The sequence below is a fragment of the Paroedura picta genome, chromosome 2, assembly GCF_049243985.1.
Source record: "Paroedura picta isolate Pp20150507F chromosome 2, Ppicta_v3.0, whole genome shotgun sequence".
NCBI classification, from domain to species: domain Eukaryota; kingdom Metazoa; phylum Chordata; class Lepidosauria; order Squamata; family Gekkonidae; genus Paroedura; species Paroedura picta.
The window spans coordinates 23,269,180-23,294,450 of NC_135370.1; the positions used below are offsets into that span (position 1 = coordinate 23,269,180).

The following is a 25,271-nucleotide window of genomic DNA, read 5'->3' on the forward strand; positions in this document are numbered from 1 at the left end:
CTTCTGTTTAGGTTTTTTTCTATTTAAAATTCTTAGTATGTATGTATGTATGTATGTATGTATGTATGTATGTATGTATGTATGTATGTATGTATGTATGTATATGTGTGTGCTCCACGTAATATTTCTGGTTAGGCCTTGGAGGAGGAGCTGGTCTCACGGCTTAAGTGTCACTCAGCGCTTAACACCCACTCAGGGAGGCTGTCCCACCCCAGAGTGCCTCCTTTTCCAACCAGCTTGCCTGTCTGTCCAGCGGCCAGCCAATCACCTTCCGTCCCTCACCCCTGACCACCCCTCCTCCTTCCACATCCCTCTGAGGCATGGAGGCTGCAGATCCCTGCCACATGAGTGCTGCCCCTGCCAGTGAGTTCCCTAACAGCTGCCTGCAGCCTTTCCAGGCCCTGGAGGAGAGGGGGAGGACGGATTTGCAAACAGACAAGCTCGACCCCCCCTACCCCCAAATGCTCTCCCAAAGTCTGTTCCTCTAAGGCCTCATATCTCTAAGAGTAGCATTTTGGAGGGAGTGGGATGGCTAAAGCTAACACTTCAAGGTTGGTGAATTCCAGGAAATTTTGGGGAGGTCCATGGGAGAATGTAGGGAGGGGAGGAAGCCCACTGGAGATGTGTTGCCATACAGTTCACTCTCCAAAGCCGCCATTTTCTCTCAGGGAAATGATCCCTGTAGTCTGGAGATCAGTTGTAATTCTGGCAGAATCCAGGCTCCATCTGGTGGCTACACAAGAGATGAGGAATAGCTGTACCAGGCAGCCCTGCGTAATCAATCCATATATATCAGGGGGTAGCCAAATTGTGGCTCTCCAGATGTCTATGTGCTGTGCTGGCAGGGGCTCATGGGAATTGTAGTCCATGGACATCTGGAGAGCCACAGTTTGGCCACCCCTGCCATACACATTCAACAATTTTTTTTTACAAAAATATATTTTAAAAAAATGTTTTGAAGATTTTTAGTCACAATGCACATAATGTGATTATAAAAGAGGTCTTGTCTTAAATGTCACACTGTAATCCACATGAAGATCTGGTGCACTTTGGTTCACCAGACTTCTTCAGGGGACTCAAGAAACCAAATGGGAACAATGTCAGAATGGTGGCCGAAGGAAAGAACCTCACAACTACAATGTCCTAGAAGAAATCTTCCTAATATTCAAATAGTTTGTAGCTCAAAAGATCATCTTTCCTCCTAGATGCTTAGGAATGACCCAGGGCAAAGTTTACCGGGGTACAGGGTTCCCTAGTATAGGCCCATTCCACATGCATAGGATAATGCACTTTCAATGCACTTTAGAAGCAGATTTTCCTGTTCTGCAAAGGAAAATCCAGCTGCCAAAGCACATTGAAAGTGCATTATCCCATGTGTGCAGAATGGGCCATAGTGATTCCTGGTTTATTGTGTTACCTCCACACCCTGTGCAACCCCCTAGTTTGGGGCTGTTCAATCTGGAGTCCGGCAATCCTAAAAATGCCAAAACCTGAGCCACTGGTCAGTATCCAACTCTAATTCCTCCTTGTCTTCTCCTCACTAAGATGTTCTTCACAAGATGGAGGGGTGCAACCTGCCTGTAGCTGTGGAACCCTTGGCACTGATGGAAATTTGGGGGCAGGCTATGGGGAGGGTCCACAGCAGGATGTAAGACCATAGAGTCTATAGCTGCCATTTTTCCAGGGGAAATGATCTCTGTAATCTAGAGCAGTGGTCCCCAACCTTTTAATCACCGTGGACCGGTCAACGCTTGACCATTTTACTGAGGCCCTGGGGGGATAGTCTTTTGCCGAGGGACGTTGCCGCTGCCTGAGCCCCTGCTCCACTTGCTTTCCTGCCGGTGCCCCTGACTTCCAGCCGCCCACTGGGGGCTGCTGCCAGCAGCAGCTGCACAGTGCCACGCCGAGGGTGAGCCCCAGCCATGGCGGCCCCTGGAGAGCACCAAAGGTGAGCCGGCGGCAGAGTGGGAGGGCAGCCCCCGAGGCAGCAGCTGGGGAGGAGGACGAGGAGGAGCCGCGGCCCAGTACCGACTGATCCCAGGACCGGTCCTGGTCCCCGGACCGGGGGTTGGGGACCACTGATCTAGAGAACAGTTGTAATTGTAGGGAGATCTCTAGGCTTTGAGGCTGAGGGCCTTAGGAAAGCTGAAAAAGCCATGCTCAACTGAGAGAGAATCCTTCCATCTGTGGAAAAGTTCCATGGGATCCAAGCCCCTTTTCATCGACACATTTCTTTTTCAGTTGCCAGGTATATTACAACTACAAAGAATTTGACCAGCAATGGCCCTCATTGTGTTTACTATCTTGCCGTGTTTACTTTGATACAAGGCCAGTTGATTTTCACTGGATTTCTTCCAAGAATATATGCTCAAGACTTGGAGTTCAATTGTCTTCATATTTTAAAGTACTGCATAGCTGCATTTGTTTCCTATTTTCACTGAAGAGACTTCTGGGACACTCAAAGGACATTACTGTAGGGCATTACTAGAGATTTGGGGGTGCAGCCTGGAGAAGACAGGGTCCTTGGTGGCATATAATGCTATGGAGTCCTGCCCTCTATAGCAGCCATTTTCTCCAGGGGAACTGATCTCTGTAGTCCGGAGATGAACTGTAATAACTGGGGATCCCCAGGTCTCACCTGGAGGCTGCCATCCCTACATTCATCTCCAGAGTCTGCTTCCATAGGGCCATGTTTTGTGATGAATACTGGACTTCAAAAACACAACTCACCAGGCACAAATGCAACCAGTGTGTGCATGGCTATATGGAATGCATCTACAGGGTTACAAAAACTATGTTCCAGGACATAATTGTGGGGGAGGGGGAGGGGGAGGGGAGAAGGCCACTAATATTCTTCAAGTTTCAGACAGTGCCTGGTATCTATCCTGCAAGTAAGGTTCTTAAAAGAATATTTAACAACTTACAGGTTTTCCTTTGGGTCCTCTCGATCCTCTCGGTCCCTGTGATCCAGGAGGTCCCTAAAGAAAGAAATGAGAACAAATTTCGTACATTCACATCGCTGTTTTGAAATGCAGCCACGTGACTGTTTGGAAACCATAGTTAAGTCACCATGTCGTTTAAGAAATTTCGTTCAAGACATTTCTTTCAGTGGCAAAGGCAATCCCCGTGTTTATTGGGTGCTCTGTGCAGGACTGCACATTCATGGTGGTTTTCAATCAGAATTCTAAGTTTCCCTTGGAAGAGATTTAAGTTTATCAATAAGAAGACATGCCCCTCATTACTAATCTTATTGTGGAACATGAAGACACAACAGAGGGCTGTGAACTTTGTCTCAGTTCATCCAGGGTGGCAGTGAAACCCTAGAAGTTTCACCAGTTCCCCCAAATAAAACCAGCTATGTCCTTCAGCATCTGTCCCAGAATCCTCCACAATTTCCTCCGCCTCCCCTCTCAAATTCTTTAGGAGATTCGCAGTGTCCAATACCACTACCCCATGCCCCAAAGCACATGAATCAACGTGGAAAGGGTTTCCGGAAGAAAAATAGCTTTGAAAAGAAGAAGAGTTGGGTTTTATACCACTTGAAGCTTTTCACCACTTGAAGGAGTCCCAAAACAGCTTACAAACTCCTTTCCCTTCTGCTCCCAACAACAGACACGCCCTATGAGTTGGGTGAGGATGAGGTTGTGTGAGAACAGCTCTAACAGGACTGTGACTAGGTCAACCAGTTGGCTGGACATGGAGGAGGAGTGGGGAATCAAGCCCAGCTCACCAGATTAGAAGCTGCTACTCTTAATCACTAACCCAAGCTGACTCTGCTGCTGCAAATATTACCTTCTCTTAAAACTGCTGGTTTCTGAAGTAGAATTCTCCAAAAATTGATTCAGCAGCAATTAGGGTTACCAAGCCCCCAACCCCCAAAGTGTCTTCAACACAGTCGCTCAGATGAATATACGTAAATGGTACCAAAACCATATTGACGCACTGATGTCAAACCCCATGTGCCAGGAAGTGATGTCAGTGCATCACTGGGAAGGCACTTGGGAGACTGACATTTCCACAAAACTCTATGGTTACGCCATAGAGTCTTGTCCAAATGCGAGAGCATCCCTGTTATTGCTGCCCATGAACTTGTGCCACTTGTGCCACTTCCGGCGCACACAGAACAACACATTGTTCATGAGCACACACCCCATGCAGTCCCTCTCCCCCCTGTCGTTTGCTAGAAGGATCTGACAACCCTCATAGCAGTTCATGACAACAAAAACTTAGTGGATAAAAATCTGAAAGGAGAAATCCAGAGTTTTGGGGAAAATATATGTGAATGAGTGCTAATGTGTCCCAAACGCATATATATTCAATATTTACTTTGGGCACCAGTATCTCACAGGCTTTTGGAGCAGGAGTGGCCAAACGGTGGCTCTTCAGATGTTTATGGACTGCAATTCCCATGAGCCCTTGCCAATTGGCCATGCTGGCAGGGGCTTGTGGGAATTGCAGTCCATGTACATCTGAAGAGCCATAGTTTGCCCCCCCCCGAGTCTGCCATTTTGCACATTTCTTTTATGTGGGTTTACAAGCCCATGCAAAAAGCTCATCTTCTATCATGGGGCTTTATCTTTTATCAGATCAACATTCACCACTTCGGGTGGGATGAACCATTACATGCACATATGTATAACACAATCCAGGTGACTGCTTTTCTCAGAGAAAAGTCCCTCAAGAGCAGATAATTTGGAAGGGGGTTACAGAAAGGACTTCACATTTCCCTCTTCTACTGCTGTTCTCGCACAAGCTGCCATCAACAACCGCTGAGGTGCCAGATGTGTGTTCCCCCTCCCAAACATACCCTTGGAACTCCTATGGGGGGGGGCGGAGGGAGAGCTAAAGGAAACAGAAACTCCTGGAAAAGTACATCCTCCGGGGTAAAAACATAAGGACAGTGAGAGATGAAGAAAGAACCAGAAAACATGCACAAAAAAAAGCCCCTAGGCAGAAACAAAAAAACAATCGTCATATGGACCCTCAATTTGCAGTAGCAAAAGAAGGCAGCAATAACCAACTGCTTTGCACAGATCTTGGAAACAGACACTAAAGACATCCCACACACACAAAAATGTGGCTCAGGGCTACAAGCATCTTCGGCATTCTTCAAAGAGCTAGTGATTACTTACAGCTGGTCCGGCCCGTCCTCTTATACCCGTAACCTACAAAGAGAGAAGGAAGAAAGCTTTAATGCACTAAGACTCCTCAATGTGTCAGTTGTGATGGTCCTCAGGGATCTGCCTTTCCCACAGCTTCTACATTGGTTGCAAGGGTCAAACGGCATTCCTCAGTCCGCCACAGGGATGGGGCATCACGTTAGAGTGCTTTTTTTATTGTTGAAGATGCCGGGGGTGGGGGGACGGACAGATCCTGCTGGGGGCCATGCATCATGAAGTTGGCATTGTCACCAGACCATCAAGGTCAGTGCATCTAGGTATGTGCACACAAACAAAATTCAGACCGTTTAGGATTTGGTCCAAGCCCATTCAAGCCGAATCCTAACCACATGATTTTTTTAAAAAATTGGCCAAATCAAAAAGTATCAGTTTTTTTCTGTGCACATGCTCCCACTTTTTCAGGAAGTGAAGAGTATCTCCACGGCTTGAGAAGTTATGGGGGAGTGCTTGACAAACAGCTGATCTGTCATTATCAGCTGCTTGGTGCCACAGCCTTTAAATGCCTCCCCAAGCCTTCGCAAGCAGCACTTCCTGGGAAGACGTGGGGAGGCATTTGAAGAGTGCCATGCCAGAAAGCTGATGACAGGAGATGTGCATCCTGCATAGATGGGGAATGGCCTTTAAAGGATGTGCAATTACACACTCCCCCCCCCCCATCCAGCCTTCTCAGGCATTGGATAACATCTCCATTACTGAGAAGGCGAGGTAGCATCTAAAGCAGGGGTAGTCAAACTGCGGCCCTCCAGATGTCCATGGACTACAATTCCCAGGAGCCCCTGCCAGCATTCGCTGGCAGGGGCTCCTGGGAATTGTAGTCCATGGACATCTGGAGGGCCGCAGTTTGACTACCCCTGATCTAAAGGGCCAACCAAAAAGTTGATCATGACAGATCAGCTGTTTGGTGCATGCTTCTCCCCCGCCCCAGCCTTCTTAGGCACCGAGACGCTGTCTGCTGCCTGAGAAGGTAGGGGGGGGGGGTTAAACTGGCTGGATCCTGCCTGAATTGCTGAGTCATGATTCGGCCACCGCTGATTCAGCTGGCTTAAAACAGGGATGAGCGCATCAGCTTGGATACATCCAATTTCCTGAGTCGGCATTGATTTGGGTACTTTTCGGCATATCCAAACCAAATTGACCATCCTTAGTGCTACCTATTCAGACTGGCAGCAACTTTCCAGAGTCTCAGGGGGAGGTCTTTCCCACAATCTACCGGCTGGTCCTCTGTATCCCTTTATCCTCTCACTCTCTGCACATGTCCCTCCAGGTCTCTCTTATAGCTACAATGCCCTTATATCCCTCATACACGATGCTGATCTAGCTGGTCATCTGTGACAGGGAAAGTACTCATTAGATTAGGCTTCCCTCTCTCCTGTTGACAGAAATTTGAATGTGAACTGAATCTGTTTGAATAAGTTTACCTATTTTGCAACATTCTTCTAGGAAGATTTATTGACTTTTCTCAGAATCACACTTCCATGACTGGGCAAAACACCGCCCTGTGAACCAAATATCCCACTACCTTTCACCTGGAGATATAAGGAATCAGACCAGGGACCTCCGGCCTGCCAAGGAGATTCTCTGCCACTGATTCATGGCCCCTTTAAGTTGCTTTTGGATATTTTTTCCCATCTCACCATTCCACTAAGGAATTCAGACCAGCACACACTGTTCTTGCCTCCCTTGTTTTACCCACAAGACATCTTTCTCCTCCTCTTAGTCTTGCTAGGCATAGAACTAGTGCAGTGTGCAGCCGTTCATGCTACCACAGAGGAGCATCACGGCGGGAAAATGTGAGGAAACGTAACTCCAAAAACAGTTCAAGAAGCGGAAAGGTACACACAATGTACACGCAACCCACTATTCCGTCTAAATTGTCAGCAAAAGGTCAGCTTTCATTCTGCAAAATGTCTTCTCAGGAAAAATATGATATTGTGAAATTCCTGAATCCTTGCTGATTTTTGCAGCTGGTTTTAAAAAAAACCCAACAGTGCTGAAATATGTGGCTAACTGTCATACTATATATTATTTATTTTAAAAAAACTTGCAAGTGAAGAATATAGTGCACAGAAAAACTTACCACTGGGACAATTCCAGGTTCTCCTTTTTGACCCTGTAGGGCAGAGGAGGAAAGTTGTGTGAGGGCAGAATATTAATGCGCGCTTGACACAAAAATGCTCTTCAGGAACTTCCATTCCACGTAAAACAAATAACAAAGCTGGGTTGGATGCTGTGAGCTTTTCCACTCAATCTCTTCCCGTTCTCTTCCACCCAGAGGCCACCGCCCCCCCTGGCTTTGTCTTATGCCCTTTTTGAGGCTTCCTCTCTCTTTTGCCTGTGGAGCAAGTGGTAGGAGAAAGCTCTCTTTACAAGGCCTAAGACGAAAAGGGACAGAGCTCTTCCACCAGGTCTATGATTGAGGCCAGCACACAAAGGAAGAGCTATATGATGCCCCTCAGGATTAAGAGACTACTATACAGATTGTGGCCATGGGTTCCATCTGCCCCCTTTCTTTCCTCCCTCAAGGAGATTATATTGGGGGGGGGGAATGGGTTGAGTTGAGCTTGAACTGGGTTTCCGCCATATCTTATTTCATTTTATTTGTCTTGATTGAAAATTCATGGCTGTGGTTTTAAGGGAAAGTTTTAATTGGGGTTTTCATACAGACTTTGTAACCTGCCACGAACCACCTGGGAGTGGCGGGTAAGATAATAATAATGATGATGGATGATGGATGGATGGATGGATGGATGGATGGATGGATGGATGGATGGATGGATGGATGGATGGATGGATTGATGATGATGATGATGATGATGATGATGATGATGATGATGATAGGTGTTGAGAAAATCTTTGACAGCCTGAATTGCCCAGACTAGCCTGAGCTTGTCAGAGCTAAGGACCCGAGCTAGATTGGTCCTGGTTAGCATTTGGATGGGGGACCACCACAGATGTTCAGGGTAGCTACGCAGAGGCAGGCAATGGCAAACCTCTGTTTTATATCTGCCCTAACCTGGATGGTCCAGGCTAGCCAGATCAGATCAGATCTCAGAGGCTAAGCAAGGTCAACCTTGCTTAGTACTTGGATGGGAGACCACCAAGGAAGGCCTGGGTTGCTAGGCAGAGGTAGGGAATGGAAAACCCTTTCCGAACACCTCTTGCCTGGGATTGCCACAAGTCAGTTGCAGCTTGACGGCACTGAATTATTAATCAGACAACCGGAAAGGAACTGCATACTACAGCAGGGGAGTGACGCATTCTCTCTGCAGCCGCCATTTTTACTTTGAATGCTGGGGAATATGGCTTCCCTATAACCGGACTGCTAGCTGTTTGTATTATGTCCTTGAAAGGGATGCTTCTCTTTGTCTTAACCTGGGAGATGCCCTCTGATGACTCCTTTCTCCCTTAGTCTTCTCACTTTCTCCTCATGGCCTTCCATGGAGACACACGCCTCTGCAGGTCTCTCCTATAGCTAGAATGCCCTCATCCTCCCACACACATTATGCCAGACAAACTGGCCCTTTATGATAGGGAAGGCACCCTTTAGATGAGGCTTCTCTTTCTCATCTTTCGACTGCAATCCAAATATGAACCAGATGTATCAGAATAAATTTATCTATTTTGCAATAAACGTCTTGGGAGATAGTATTTACTGCACTCAGTTATCACGCTTCTATGACTAGGCAAAACTCTGCTATAGTCACCAAATATCCCAGTGGTGAATTTGTCAGATAAAAGTCAGAGAATTGATATTGACGGCAGCATCTTTGCCATGCTCACTGATGATACTGATAGAAGGAATTGAATAAAAATGATAGAACTTACCTTCCTTCCTCTTCCTGCAAAAAGAAGCACAAAGAAACACAATGAATGTGCAGAAAAGCTTCCCACTGCTTGTACACATAACATGCAAGTGGAATTTGTCTCATATGATGTGGTTTAATGGAATTACATCACATGAGAATGGACCATTAGCTTGCCCAGCAGAGTGTGAATCTATGTCATTGAATATGTCATTGATGAAGAGCAGGCAGAGAAGAATATGCCCCAGGAGCCACACCAAGGTATAGCACAATCAGTAGGATGAAGATGGCCTTTACCAGTGGTGAAAATCATATGCTGGTAATATTTTTCCAATTACCAGGATTGATTCCCACCATTCCTTCAAGGAGCTCAGGTATTTGACATAACGATACTCTTCTTTATCCTTTACAACAATCCTGCAATGGAGGTTAGCCTGGCAGCAAGCCACTGGTCCATGTTGTCAGTTTCAGGATGTGGGGCTATTCCTAGTGTACTGCACTGTTTTGGCTCTGGGAGTGAATGCATTTGGTTCAAAGCCTCCAAAGAGGGCCTCTACTACTGTATTTCTAGTAGGGGTGTACAAAAAAACACGGTATTATTTGGGTTTGGGTATACTGAACTCAAATAAAATCAGTATTTCCTGCTATCCCCAAATCCCAATACCAGAACGGTATCTGAATGCAGTAAATATTCGGGAATGCCAAATTTTTCAGCTCCGAGTTTGAGGCATTTAGAGCAGTGGCTCTCAACCTGGAGGTTGGGACCCCTTTGGGGGTCGAATGACCCTTTCACAGGAGTCGCGGCAGGGCAAGCAGCTTAGATGGGGGGGCGGGTGCTGCCACTGTTGCCGCTCCTCTTGCAGGCGTCTGTCTGGAGCAGCGGGAAAGAACGAGATCGGCATGGTGGGACAAGAGGCAGAACTGAACTGAGAAACCCCGGAGGGAAAAACCAATTTATATGCAATAATGAACAATGGATCTTCAGGCCATTGGTCAGTTTGGGTTTAATTTCTGAGAAAGAACCCTTGCATCATTTTATGGTTGGGGGTCACCACGACATGAGGAACTGTATTAAAGGGTCACAGCATTAAGAACGTTGAGAACCACTGATTTAGAGGGACTGGGATCCCTTTGCATGCCTCAGAGACACAGTCTACTCCAGTTTGAGGCATTCGAGGTATTTATCTGTTCCTTTAAATGTCTTAACTCTGGTTTTCTGGCGGTCCTGAAAAACTCCAAATAGTTTTGGGATTTTTCAGGCCCTAGTATGAGTCAGCCCCTTTGGGCAGGCCGGGCCCCCACTAAAAGAGGGAGTGGGTCAGCTACCTCAGGTGGATCAGGAACCCAAAAGGCCGAATAAAACGCCACTGGAGCTCGCCACCCTGGCATTTTCCCCAGTTAAAGTTACTGCCCTGTTGGCATTATTGCGGGACTAGTCCAAAAGGGAGGCAGCGGAACACCCGGCGTCTGGATTTTTGGTGGGTTTCCGTATTCCGTACGTGGGGCCGCCTGAGGCTACCTCCAGCCCTAACCTTAAATTGACTATTTTATAGCAAAAAAAAAGTCCAGCTGAATTAATATTGATAACGTACTTTTATGTATTTTTTTCAGCTCAGATTAGTTGAATGCACACCCCATAATTGCTAGTAGTGTACAACAGTGGTCCCCAACCCCCGGTCCGGGGACCGGTATCGTTCCGTGGATCAGTCGGTACCAGTCCGCGGCTTCTCCTCGTCCTCCTCCCCGGCTGCTGCCTTGGGGGCTGCCCTGCCACTCTGCCGCTGGCTCACTTTTGCTGCTCTCCAGCAGCCGCCATGGCTGGGGCTCCCCCTCGGCATGGAACTGCGCACCTGCTGCTGGCAGCGCCCCCCAGCGGGCAGCGGAAAGTCAGGGGTGCCGGTGGGAAAGCAAGTGGAGCAGGGGCTCAGGCAGTGGCGACGTCCCCCGGCAAAAGACTACCCCCCGCCGGGCTTCAGTAAAATTGTCAAGCGTTGACCGGTCCCCGGTGATAAAAAGGTTGGGGACCACTGGTGTACAATATACACAGAATTATTTACTTACATTATTTACAATCTGCCTCTCCCACTTGAATTTAAGGCAGACTACACTGATTACCATGAAATTGATGGGTGGGACAGTCAATACATAGTGAAACAAGATTTGGGTAGTAGAACCAATCAGATTGAAAGAAAGTGTAAGCATTAATATGATACATTAAACGAAGCACAATTCTGCAGCAGGGTCCTGGTTTCAGCAGGCGATATCAGAGACCCTAGTAGCAGAAAAGAACAAGAGTCTAGGAACACGTTAAAGATGAAGAAAATTTGTGGCAGGAAACGAACTTTCATAAGTCACAGTTCACTTCTTCAGTAGAAAAGAGGAGGAATCCAGGGGCATCTTAAAGGCTAACAAAATTGGTGGACGGGGAGGAGCTTTCTCTTCTTCAACCCCTCCAAGACGGAGGTCCTATGGCTAGGAAGGAAGAGGGTGGGTCAGGAAGTGCGTTTACTCACTCTGGCTGGGACGCAACTGAACATCACCCCCCTGGCCAAAAGGGGATGCTTTTGGACGCCTTACTGTCCATTGAGGAGCAGATCACGGGGGTAGCCCGCCAGGTGTTTAGCCATCTTTGCCAAGCGAGGCTACTAGCACCCTACCTGTTTCAGATCACCTGGCCGTGGTGATCCATGCAACGGTCACCTCCAGAATTGACTTCTGTACATCGCTCTACGCTGGCCTGCCCTTGTCTCTGACCCAGAAATTGCAGCTGGTGCAGAATGCAGCTGCTAGGGTCCTCACAGGAACATCTTGGAGGGCCCATATCCAGCCTGTGCTGAGGCAGCTGCATTGGTTGCTGATTGCAGCCTGGATCAGGTTCAAGGTTGTTTTTGACCTTTAAGGCCCTTCGCGGTCTGGGACCCACATATCTGAGGGACCACCTTTCGCTCTATGTCCCCTGTAGGGCTTTACGCTCTACAAGTTCCAACTTGTTGGTAGTCCCTGGTCCCCAGGAAGCCTGCCTGGCCTCAACCAGGGCCAGGGCTTTTTCAGTCCTGGCCCCAACCTGGTGGAATGAGCTCCCAGAAGAACTGAGGGCCCTGCAGGAGCTCCCTGAATTCAACAGGGCCTGTAAAATGGAACTCTTCTGCTGGGTTTATGGTTGAGGCCACGGCACTGAAGATCACGCCTCCCCCCCCCCCCCCCCCAGGAGAAAGACTGCAAATATATATTTAAAAATATAAAACATCCCCTAGAGCTGGTGAGATCAGGTCCCCTGCTCCTAAGGAAAGAGCTCCGTACTGCTAGCTAGACAGGGGTGGGGGGAGGAGATGGGTTTCACTCCAATCAAGAGCCATCTTAATGTATTTTAATGTGCGGGGTTTTTTTTTTTAAGGGTTTCTTGTTTTTACTATGTTATTGTTAACCGCTGCACGTCTTTGACAGCAGCCGTATATAAATCAAAGTATGAACGAATGACCAAATGAATGAATGACCATCAATCCAAAAAGCCATATTTATTTCGTTTCCTTGCATGATACCTTAGCTTATGTGTTCAAGATGGGAACCACCAGCCAACTAGATGCATCGCTTTGCCCGCTTTTCTGAAACATGGGTCACCATGGGCACTTTGGGGTGCAGGGACCTCAAACCTCGGCATGATGTGACTCTCTGGGACAGAGTTTCCCTCAGTGTAGTATCCATGTTGGAGTGAATGATTCAACATGGGTAGCCATTTTGAGGCACTTCTTTGTGTACAGGTGTTATAGCCTCCGGGGAGGGCGGTATATAAATATAAATAAATAAATAAATCTCCTTGACCGAGATGCCTCTCTTGGTCTAAGTCTGACAGCTGCCCTCTGGCCCTCCCTCCCTCCCTCCCTCCCTCCCTATGTCCTCTCACTCTCTCCACATGGCCTTTTCCAAGTTGCCAGAAATGTTGTTCATTTCGAGGGTGAAGAAATCTTACTTCTTTAGTATAATGAAAACCACGTCTCCGAAGCAAACCCTAACTTATTCATCTTTAAAACCTTCCTCATTTAACACAACAGTTTTGCTCGCCTCGGTGCAAACCTTGTTAGAAGAAGAAAAGTTGGTTTTTATACCCTGCTTTTCACCGCCCGAAGGAGTCTCAGAGTGACTTCCAGTCCCTTCCCTCTCCTCTTCCCACAACAGACTCCCTGTGAGGAGGGTGAGGCTTGAGAGAGCTCTGAAAGGGCTGCTCTGTGAGAACAGCTCTATCAGTGCTGTGACGAGCCCAAGGTCACCCAGATGGCTGCATGTGAGGGTGCAGGGAATCAAACCCGGCTCGCCGGATTAGAAGCCGCCACCCTTAACACCACGCTGGCTCTCACGCTAGCAAGCAAAAAAGCATGGCTGACAACCAGAACGGGCCATCCAAAAAGCACTTCCTGGAGGAAGGGTCCCAAACCTTTGGGAGCCTGTGGGCACCATTGGAATTTGGACACAGCATGATGGATAACAAAATAACTGTGGTGGCAGCGACTGCCAAAACAACATTTTTAAAGATGGATGCAGCCAGTCAAATTTCCAATGGCCAATCAGAATACTAGACTGTCACACAATGTGGTGATGTCACTTCTAGGTTCTGAGCAGGAAGTGACATCATAGCATCGTGCAATGGACTAAGGCCCATCTAGCCCTGCTCACTTTCGCCAAACACTCCGCGAGTGCCAGAAAGTGTCACCCACTGACCCGGAGACTCTCCCTTGGCAACATTTTCTCCGACTTCGTAGCAGCTGCAGCTGACAGGAGAACAATTCCTCATTCTCACAGAGCTCCCAACGCAGGCATCGTAGATCAATTCTTTTTAGCAAACACCCAGCCATGATCGCAAAACTCTAACATTAAAATATGCCAGACGGATGAATGGAAAAGCGCAGCTTCTACCTTGCCTGGGAAGGTGTAAAACACCCAGCCTTTGACCTAAAATCCCCCTAACATACTCCAGAGACGCACCCTCTGCTTAACTCAGCATGCCCCATCTTGCCCTATTGCTAAGCTATGCTGCAACCAACCTCACTCCCTTTAAGGAAGTGGAGCTAAGCTAAATGAGCCGTTCTAAGTGCGTCCTTCTAAGTCCATCAAAATCATTGAGCTCAGAAGGGTAGCTTGGGAGGGCCCTGCGGTATTCTTTTTCCCGTGTCTTTTAAAATGAGCGCTGTCCAATACATTGCCGAATGCGCTCTCTGGATTCCCCAGAACAACAACTAGTCAGACAACAGAATCAGAGTCCAGTAGCACCTTTAAGACCAACACAGATTTATTCAGGGCGTGAGCTTTCGAGTGCAGACTAAGAACTCCTTACATGACTGTGGGAATATGTAGCAAAAATTAATTCTGTGACATTAGTAAACTGTGTCACGCATCCAAATGCAGCCAATGATAATTCTTTGCCAAAACAGCCAATCAATCCCCTTGAAATTCAGTTGTTATTCACACAAACATGGGAGAAATAAAACTCTCTGTGCAAGTGATCAAAGGCTATCACATCACATCACCATATGTTGCTTGTCCCATGACGAAGGGTGCTTGCACTCGAAAGCTCACGCCCTGAATAAATCTTTGTTGCTCTTAAAGGTGCTACTGGGCTCTGATTTGGTTGTGCTACTTCAGACCAACACGGCTACCCATTTGAAACTAGTCAGACAGTTTGGACTATTTCTCTCCTCTCTCCTTTACAACGTTTCGGTTCTCAATAAAACTGTTCTCCATGTACGATAACAGTAGCTGGAGACAGGGCAAACTTAGTGAGTCGTGGATTCAAATCTTCACTTTTCCGTGAAGCTCTTTGGGGTGACCTTAGGACAGGCACTGTTTTTCAGTCTAATCGTCTGGGCAAAGATGTTGTGAAGATAAAATGCGAGGGGGTAAATTCCTTGGAGGGAGGGCAGGGTTTCCAAAACACCTAATAAAATCAGTTTCCAACAAATCCAGCCAGAGGTCTGAATTTCAGCTCACGGTACACAGCCTCGCCTAACGAGTCCATTCGATAAAGAAGTATTTCTGGAATGCAGCCTCACCATCCCTAGGGACACACAAAATGGTCTTTGAGCAACTTTGCAGTCTCTCTTTAAAAGATTTTGGGTGGAGTTCCATCCCAGGTACGTTGGCTCAGAAACTGAAGACTTCCCAATGCGAACCCCAGCAAAGGTGCAGTGGGAGAATGTGTGCTTGGGGGTAGGAGGGATGACATCATGAAAAACTGTGACATCACTTCTAGCTAGGAACCTGGGGGTGATGTCACCATGGCACTCTAGGACAGGGATCCCCAACCGTTTTGAGCCTGTGGCCGCCTTTGGGCTTCAGACACCAGGCAGTGGCACCGTCACAATATGGCTGCCACAGGAGGCGGAGCCAATTATAATATGGCTGCTGCAGAAGCCACACACACAGGGGAAGCCAACGTGTAGGGACACAGAAAAGTCATTCTTTTAACCCTCTGGAAAATAAGGAGTGGGAGAGATTAAAATCACCAATGTAGTGAGTTGCTGCTGAAATAATATTAATTAAATCTGTATGGTCAATCAGACGTCTAGTGGCTACTCAGAAGCCCTTCCAGGCAAAAGCCCCCTGTGGTCCTATCCGCTTTCTAAAAAAATTTTGGTGTCGATACTCCACCTTGATGCCCACAGGCCCTGGGTTGGGGACCCCTGCTCTAAGAATATTGCCTTTCTCTGTTTCAGCAAAGAGATCAGTGCTGGGGGGGATGCTAGACTGTCACACAATGTGGTGATGTCACTTCTGGGTTCTGAGCAGGAAGTGACATCATAGCATCGTGCAATGCACTTTTGCCAGTCCCCACTTCACAAATACTCTCATTGCTTTTGGAACTGGGGCTTGCTTAGATTATTTAATTGGCAATAACATGTCCACAAAAGCATGCAATGGGCTTCATCCTCTCCTTTTTGGCAGGGGGGGGGGAAATCACAATGCAACAATAATGTAGACCCAGCCATCACCCAAAATGTCTTCCTGCAGCTTGACTGGTTCTTCTCATTAGAAGATTCCTTAGGGTTGACAAAAGTTGCAAAATTATAGTGTGGAGATATTTGGGGCCAAGATATCTACAGACAACAGAGATCAGTTCCCCTGGAGAAAACGGCTGCTTTGGAGGGTGGATCTATGACGTTATACCCTACTGAGAGCCTTCCCGTCCCCAAACCACGCCCTCCCCAGGCTCTGCCCTCCAAATCTCCAGGTATTTCCCAACCAAGAGCGGGCAACCCTATAGGATATACTCCAGTATCAGTAAGTACAGGGCACATGGAAAAGGAGGGGCCCTCTCATGCCCACCACTGTTCAAACATGCAAGAGGCTCGTATGGATTCATTGTACAATCTTGCTCTATTCGCCACTGGAGGCTCTCTTACCGAAGGCCCCTTCAAAGCCATTCCGGGCCGTGTTTGGGCAAACGGGGCAGCACTCCCCAGGGGGCACCTGGGGGCTCTCGCATTCCATAACGTCCAGGCACTGAATCTTATCGCAGAGAATGGCTCCGTTGTCGCAAACGCAGATCTGGCACGGTGAAGGTTTCCATATGTCCCGGTTCAGGTAGAGTTGCCCATTCTGAGTGCAGGCGACCTCCTCACCACCGTGTTCTGGAAGAAAGGAGAGAACAGGAGATGAGAATCCGGTCAAGGCTTTCATAGGGGGAATGATCCCAGAGGGCTTTTTGAACAGATCGCCAGGACTGTGCTGCAACGAAATGGTCAGAAAGCTGCATGGGTTAAGGAATAGAGACTAGGGGTGCCAGCCTCCAGGTGGGGCCTGGGGATCCCCTGGAATTACAACTCATCTCCAGACAACAGATATAAATCTCTAAGGAGACAATGGATGGTTTGTAAGATAGATTCTATGGCATTGTCCCCTCGCTAAGGTTCCTGATCTTCCCGGGCTCCATCCCTAAATCTCCAGGAGTTCCCCAGACTTGATCTGGCAACCCTATCCCCCACCCCACCCTGGTGGCTGGGCAGAAGAATTGGTTACCCTAATAGGGACTGCAGCTCATAGTACTTATTGCTACTTCCCACTGTAAAGTATTCTCTAGACTAGCTGGTTTCTACAGCATATTTTTGATCGTTTCCACTTCTTTTCTATTCTATATTACACCTCCAAAACTGTTGTTAGTTTCTAAGATGCCACTGGACTAAAATCTAAACTATTAATTTATATTATGCACACTGGGACAAAAAACTCACAACTATAAGCGTAAGCTAATGCTAAGACAGGGACTGTTACAAACCTGGAGGCGCCACCCCATGCTGCCGCCTGGTTTCTGGCTCTTGCCCTGAGTCTTCCCGCTCCTGAACGGGGGAGCACGTGGCCCGATGTACCCTGTCCATGCCAGATTTGTGCTCTTGCATGACGCAGCCCGAGAAGCAAAGTTCCACTGCACTGCGGGGCAGTGTGGGTAGTTAAAAATTTTTTTTAAAGAACGTGTGCTTTGTAAGAGCAGGCACTTGCTTTATGTTCTGCCTTCCCTACTCCCGTTCCTATATTAGTTTTTCAAGGGGCTATAAGGGTATAGTCCACCATGGTTTTTAATTGTTGGAGTTGTTGTGTATGTTGATAGGTCCGGTATGGTTATAAATAGGGTTTTAACTCAGGCAAGCTGTAACCCGACATGAGAGTGGTGGGCAAGAAGTCCAATGATGATGATGATGATACCACCGCATTCCTAAAGCAAGAAGTAATGCCCCAGGTGGTTCCACTGTGCTGCACAGCTTGGCAGAGCTGCCTGGGCATTACTTTTTATTTTTAGGAACAGGGTACTGCGGGGGGGGGGAGAAGTCAGGCCAGGACAGCCCGATTTCCCCCCTTCCAGATAGGCCAGGCCCGATCTACGCCCCAATGATGCCCATGGCAAAAACAGGAATGCGGATTTATCGCCCCGGACCAGCGTCAACGTCATCCAGAAGTGGGAATTAGCCCCGTGATTAGACAAGCGCCAGGCAGGGCCAAATTCCAGGTGCAGAAACCGCCTGAGAGGGAAAATATCTTAGGGTTGTAGTGGAGACCTCAGTGAAAATGTCAACCCAATGTGGTGCAACAGCGAAAAAAGAAAACTGTACTTTAGGGCATGGGTAGTCAACCTGTGGTGCTCCAGATGTCCATGGACTACAATTCCCATGAAGCCCTGCCAGCAAACGCAACATATTTCTCTTTTCTGTATTTCCCTTATATTGTTTCTCTGTTTTTCCAAAAAGAAATAATTTTTTAAAAGCTCCTGAATCCACCATCTGCAACTTTAACAATAAGGTCAGCTTTGGCGCGTGCATCAGTAAGTCTTTGTTCTTCAAAACATGTTGACAACTATGCAAGCATAGTACAATTTGAGTCACTGTCAGAATAGCTAATAGAAACCTAAACAGCACTTTAATTTTATTGTCTTTTGTCAGAACATGGAGTACGGCAGAACGCAACATGTATGCCTACAGAGATATAGAAGAGAGGGTAGGATTTTGTGCACATAGACTTTGTGTGGATACTATGGCAAACATCTACTGGGAAGTGACTCAGCCCTAAAGTAAGGATTTTGTTGCTTTTTGCAATCCTTTCTATTTTGCCTGCCATTTCAGTTCTCTGCGTTTTAAAGTTGGTTTTGTAGCTTTCTACATAATCTGTTCTATCATAATATATTTCTGGTAAGGGCTTGGAGGAGGAGTGTGTCTCATGGCTTAAGTGCCACTCAACACTTAACGCCCACTCAGGATGGCTGTCCCGCCCCTAAGTGCCTCCTCCTCCTCCAACCAGCTTGCCTGTCTGTCCAGCAGCCAGCCAATAATTGTTTATTGGTTATACTACTATACTGTTATCTGTTTACAATTATCAGGTATTATTGCACGGTTATTCAAATGTTTTATAGACTGTTCCATGTATTGTTCTTATATTATTATGTAAACCGCCCTGAGCTCCTGGGGAGGGCGGTATATAAATTAAATAAATAAATAAATAAATAAATAAATAAATAAATAAATAAATAAATAAATAAATAAATAGCCTTCCATCCCCCACCCCTGACCACCCCCTTCTCCTTCTCCTTCCTTCTGAGGCTCGGAGGCTGCAGATCCCTGCTGCGTGAAAGCTGCCCCTGACGGTGATTTCCCTAACAGCTGCCTGCAGCCTTTCCAGGTCCTGGGGGGAGGGGGAGGCTGTCCACAGACTCTACCCCACTCTACCCCATTGTATTCCTGAATGTAACGGGCGTGGCCCCTAGTAAGCACATGTTGCATTGTCTTATAAGTAATGCATATGACATTTGCACGTACAATGATGTGTTTCATTGGTTTGTGGTCATTCGGTTCAGATATACAGACACCGCTGAAGAGAAAACTTATGTTTGAGATGCATGGCAATTTTTGATATGCAAGGTGAGATAAATTGGGGGTGCCAATTTAATTTCCTCTACATGGGTAATACAGACTGTAGGAATTTGCACCTCAATTGTTGGTTGCTCACTAGGTTTCTCAACTCCCTGCAATTCTGGCTGCCATCTCCCCAAGACACATTCAACAATTATAATTCTTAACAATAAATGCATATTTATCAGAAAACTGAAAAGTTGTGATTTTGTAAGATCCATCACAGTTTGTGATGGACATCTATCTCATCATCTTCCTTGTTAATCCCTGGATTCTGCCGATTCCAAAAATACAGATTCCCAAACAAAACATCAGAACAAATGCATTAACATATAAGGGAGGGGTTTCAAAGCCCTCCTTTCAAAGCCCTCCTTTCAAAGCCCTTTGGGAAACTCACTGGAAATGTAAAATAAATTAGTTACTGCTCCAGTACTTTCCTGTTTACAGAAACAAAAGAATGGGCTTTTCTGTATTCTCATTTTCCTTGCTTGTAAGCTTTTTCAAGGGCAAGTTTTCTGTTCTGCATGTGTTTTGCTCCCTCTAGTGGTTGATTCGGTGTCTTGCCAGTTTATTTCCGGCAAAAAAAATCCACAGGGAGATATGCTGGAAATAAACCTGTGTGATATCAAATCAACCACTAGAGGAAGCAACGGATATGTGGAACAGAATGCCTCCCCCCAATAAAAAGAAACCAGATGTTACAATGCAGAAAAATTATAATCATTTATGCAGCAAAATGGGAATCAGACATCTGTCCAAGCTCAGAAGAATGGGAAAATACTGACAAAGCAGTAATGGCAAAATCTGAGAAACAAATCAGTTTGAAAATTTGTGGAGAGATAGATAATTTATTGTGCAATAAGACAACAAACTTAAAATAAGAAAGTTTAAAAACTATACATATATGTATGTATAGTAACGCATATAAATACATGGCAGTGCAGAAGCAGAATGAAAATATAAATGTTTAAAGAAGTGGATCTTGACTAGACATATCCTCTACTTTCTAATTATGAGTTATAGTACAGATATACTTATTGTTCTTAGATATATTACTTATTGTACTATAGGAGTAAAGGTCGCAAAAATATAAATAAAGTACTACATAATAATACCAAATATGTTGTATAGATGAAATGAACAATGTAGATGTAAAACAGATTAGTCATGGAATCTGAAATTTAAAATGTTGAATATAAATGTACCCCAATAGAAAAAATATTATATTTTATGGGTAGTGTTTTGAAAATTCGGAAGGGGGTGTGGGAGAAGAAATACTTTTTGTTTCATACACTGTTACATAGTTGTAGTTATAGTTATAGTTATTATTATTATTATTGTATTTATACCCCGCCTCCCCCCGAAGGCTCGAGGCAGCTTACATAACCCCGTCCCCTAAAACCATAAAATAACAAGAAGATCCGATAAATTTACAATAGTGGCAACAACGATGGCTTAATCTACTCATTTGGTCTCTGCATCCTAACTACAGGAGGGGGTTGACACTCTCTACCGCCAGTTTGTGAGGGGGGGGGCTGATCTTCTTTCCGCCCGGCCTCAGCTATAAGCCTGGCGGAAGAGCTCCGTCTTACAGGCCCTGCGGAATGCTGGTAATTCCCGCAGGGCCCTCACAGCTCTTCCGGGAGCTCATTCCACCAGGTTGGGGCCCGGACTGAAAAGGCCCTGGCCCTGGTCGAGGCCAGGCGGACTTTCCTTGGGGCTGGGAATGACCAATAGGTTAGCCCCTGCAGAGCGTAAAGCCCTACGGGGGATATAGGGCGAAGGTGGTCCCTCATATATGCTGGGCCTAAACCACGGATGGCCTTGAAGGTCAGAACCTGATCCGGAAGGCAACCGGTAACCAGTGCAGCTGCCTCAGAACTGGCTGGATGTGAGCCCTCTATGGTGTAGCTGTGAGGACTCTAGCAGCCGCATTTTGGACGAGTTGCAGTTTCCGGATCAAGCCCAGAGGCAGGCCGGTGTAGAGCAAGTTACAGAAATATAGTCTGGAGGTGACCATCGCATGGATCACTGTGGCCAGGTGTTCGGAGGACAGATAGGGCGCTAGTAGCTGAGCCTGGCGAAGATGGAAAAATGCCCGGCTAGCTACCTGTTTAACCTGTGCCTCGAGTGTTAGTGAGGCATCAATGGTCACCCCTAAATTCCTGGCCTGAGACGCGATATTAAGTTGCATCCCGGCTAGAAAGGGTAAGCGCGCTTCCTGATCTGCCCCCCTACGGCCCAACCACAGGACCTCTGTCTTGGAGGGGTTGAGTTTCAGGCGACTCTGCTCGAGCCATCCAGCTACGGCTTCCAAACATCTGGCAAATGGATCTGGGGGGGAGTCCGGGTGGCCATCCATGAGGAGAAAGAGCTGGGTGTCATCAGCGTACTGGTGGCAACCCAGCCCATAGCTCCATACCAGTTGAGCCAGAGGGCGCATAAAGATGTTAAATAGTGTAGGAGAGAGCACCGAGCCCTGTTGGACCCCACAAGGGAGCCGGTAAGGGCACAATACTTCCTCTACTACGGCTACCCTCTGTGTCCGGTTTTGGAGGAAGGAGCGTATCCAGCGTAATGCTGTACCCCTTATCCCCGTACCGGCGAGGCGGCTTGCTAGCAGCTCGTGATCGACCACGTCAAATGCGGCCGACTGATCTAAAAGAACTAGCACAGCAGAGCCACCTCGGTCAAGCTGGCGACGGAGGTCATTCAACAAGGAGACCAACACAGTCTCCACCCCATGACCAGGGCGGAAGCCAGACTGGTATGGTTCGAGCGCCGAAGTATCTTCCAGGAACGCTAGGAGCTGGTCTGCCGCGTTATGATATGCAACCCCTTTCTCATTGCTGTATCCCTTTCCCATCTTTACTTTACATTGTTTCTCTAAACATAAAAAAAGAAATCTGCAGAAAAAGACGAGAACATGAAAACAGTACGGTAAAGGTGAATGGCTGTAATTTGGGGGCATTACTTACCAGTGCACAGGCAACAGTGTCATATAAACACAAGACCTACTTCTCTGTGCATTATGCTAAAGAAAAGTGCAAAGAGGGTGGACATCCTCCCCCGCCCAAATTATTTTTATAGACACAGTCCAGAGTGAGCGACACACTATAAAACCTCATAGATTTCAGTGTGACTTGATGCTTGTTCGCCATGTACTTTCTTCTGAGAGACAAAACAGGAATTCGTTCCTCCTCTCCCCTCATGCCCTGATCTCCTCGCCAGGAAGAAAAACACGAGGGATTTTCCAGGGTTCTGTCAACAGGATCCTCTCCACACTCTGGGAAGTTAAAGGAGAGAAGGTCTGGGGTTGGAACAACTGCATTTGGTTTGTGCTTTCATTCTTCCACATAGTGAGGAAGTTGAAGGGGAAAGGACGCACAGCTTCAAGTCTACCCCCTTCTCTTCCCACAAGGACAGTAAAAGCAGCTCTATTCACCCCTGGATTGAGCCCCTAAATCGCAAGAGGAGGAAGTTTAAAGATCAAGGAACACGACACCGTGTCAGCTGACCTACTCTTTCTAATGCAAACCAGATGTCGGTGGAGTCACGTCAGGAGATCTAAACTGTGCCTCCCCATCCGAGGGAAGTTATTCTGCCAATGTCAAAGCAAGGGGAAGGGAAACAGATGCATTGTTAACTGTTACCTGCCGGCACCCTCTTCTTCAGCTTCTGGACCTAAGGGCTGATCTTCTGGCCTGATCGTTTAAGGCAGGGGTAGTCAAACTGCGGCCCTCCAGATGTCCATGGACTACAATTCCCAGGAGCCCCTGCCAGCAAATGCTGGCAGGAGCCCCTGCCAGCGAAAGGTTTAGGTGCATAAACCGATTTGAGAAAGCCGGGCTTTGGCTCCTGGCGCAAAGTCCTTGAGGGAAAGGTCCCTCGTATGAAAGGGAGGTTAAACTTCATTTGGAATATCGTGTCCAGGTCTGGGTGCTACAAGAAGGATATTGGTAAGGTGGAACGTATTCAGAGAAGGGTGGCTAGGATGGTTGAGGGGTTGGAATCCATGCCTCACGCAGAGAGGCTGAGAGAGTTGGGTCTGTGCAGCTCGGAGAAGAGGAGTGCCAGTGGTGATGGGATAGCTGTCTACATAAAAGGCAGGTTGTCATGAACCCCGATTCATGCCATCCCGATGCTGCATTTCTCACACTTTTCAGATCTCACCGGCCAGCTCTGGCCAAGGCCATAAAGCAAGAAACCTGTCCTCTGGTCTTCTTCCTCCCTACCTTTCCCAGCGGGAGAGGCTCCATGCGAATGTATCAATCTTACTGTAAGTGTCCTTGCGGAGACAACTCAAAGTCTCAACAAAGTGCCAACCGCTTGATAAGATTCCAGGCCATCTGGCGGCTTGGGAACCGACTTTCCTCTGCTACTTTTCCACTCTCCCGCCAAAATACCTCCGACACCCTCCCCTATTTGGTGGGCCCTATAACTGCCCCGCGTGTTCCCTTGTACTTGGTTATTATCAAGATCTTTGCTTAGGAAGATCTTGGCATGCTTCAGCTTTCTGTGGACTTAGCCTAATAAAGCTCTTCCTTGGAAATTTGCAACTGACTGTTGTGCTTTTACTTGGGACTCCACAGGCTGGGCTCAGCCTGATTCCTGACACAGGTATGTTGAAGAGGGGGACAACTTGTGTAGTGCAGCTTTAGAGACAAGGGTCCAAATGATGAGAAAGGAGGTTCCACTTAAATATTAGAAAGCATTTTCTGATGGCAAGGGCTTTTTGTAGATGGAATATGCTGCCTTGGAGGGTGGGGGTGTCTCATTTGCTGGAAGTTTTTAGGAGGAGATTGGATGAGCACCTGTCAGGTCTGTGTGGTTTTTAAGTCCCTGAGAAGGTGGCCAGTTGGATTGGATGGCCCACTGTGGACTCTTCCAGCTCTGGGTGATTCTGATTCTGGGATCAGGGCCCGCTGGGAGACATGAGTTACACCATGACTTCTCGCCACGGGTTTCCTTGCCAGTGCTACACAAAGATTTTGCAAACCAACTGTGGATCACACCACAGGTCTCAGCAGACCTCTTTCACATCATCTACCACCAGATCTTGTAACTGGAGATGCCGGGGATTGAAGCTGGGACCTTTTGCGTGCCAAGCAGAGGCTCGCCGACGCCGACTGAGTCATACCCCCTTCCCTGACATATAGAAGAAAAAGAGTTGGTTCTTATATGCTGCTTTTCTCTACCCAAAAGAGTCTCAAAGCAGTTTACAGTTATCTTCCTTTTCCTATCTCCACAACAAACACCCTGTGAAGGAGGTGAGGCTGAGAGAGCCCTGATATTACTGAAGAAGAAGAAGAGTTGGTTCTTATATGCCACTTTTCTCTACCCGAAGGAGTCTCAAAGCGGCTTACAGTTGCCTTCCCTTTCCTCTCCCCATAACAGACACCCTGTGAGGGAGGTGAGGCTGAGAAAGCCCTGATATTCCTGCTGAGTCAGAACAGTTTTCTCAGTGCTGTGTTGTTGAGTCCAAGGTCACCCAGCTGCCTGCTTGTGGAGGAGGAGTGGGGAACCAAACCTGGCTCGCCAGATTAGAAGTCAACATAAAGAGCAATTATATTATTTGAGTGCTGTCTAGTAGTTTATTGATAATCTTCCTCTTTGTTTCTTTATAATCTTTCTCTTTGTTCCTTTGCAGGCACAACAGAATCAAATGTATCTTAATTTTTTTTAGTTCTACAGTCCCAGCATCTGAAGAAATGTTATGCCCCGCTTTTCACTACCCCAAGTGGCTTACAAACAATTTTCCCTTCCTCTCCCCAAAAGAGACTAGTCCAAGGTCACTCAGCTGGCTGCATGTGGAGGAGTGAGGAATCAAACCCAGGTCTTCAGATTAGAGGTCACCTTTCTTAACCACTACAGTGCCACAGGTCACATGGAAGGAGAAAGAGAAT

The 25,271-nt window shown here is 47.1% G+C and overlaps 1 protein-coding gene across 1 annotated transcript in view; it reads right to left on the minus strand.

The window, feature by feature from the left end:
- The window catches only part of COL5A2 (collagen type V alpha 2 chain), a 198,267-nt gene that overhangs the window by 88,211 nt on the left and 84,785 nt on the right, over positions 1–25,271 (minus strand). Inside the window, exons 2-6 of the mRNA XM_077319445.1 lie at positions 16,375–16,602; positions 9,006–9,019; positions 7,258–7,290; positions 5,133–5,165; positions 2,925–2,978 (exon numbers count right to left, since the gene is read on the minus strand). Coding sequence (XP_077175560.1) covers positions 2,925–2,978; positions 5,133–5,165; positions 7,258–7,290; positions 9,006–9,019; positions 16,375–16,602 — 362 coding nt within the window. The remainder of the gene's footprint in view (positions 1–2,924; positions 2,979–5,132; positions 5,166–7,257; positions 7,291–9,005; positions 9,020–16,374; positions 16,603–25,271) is intronic.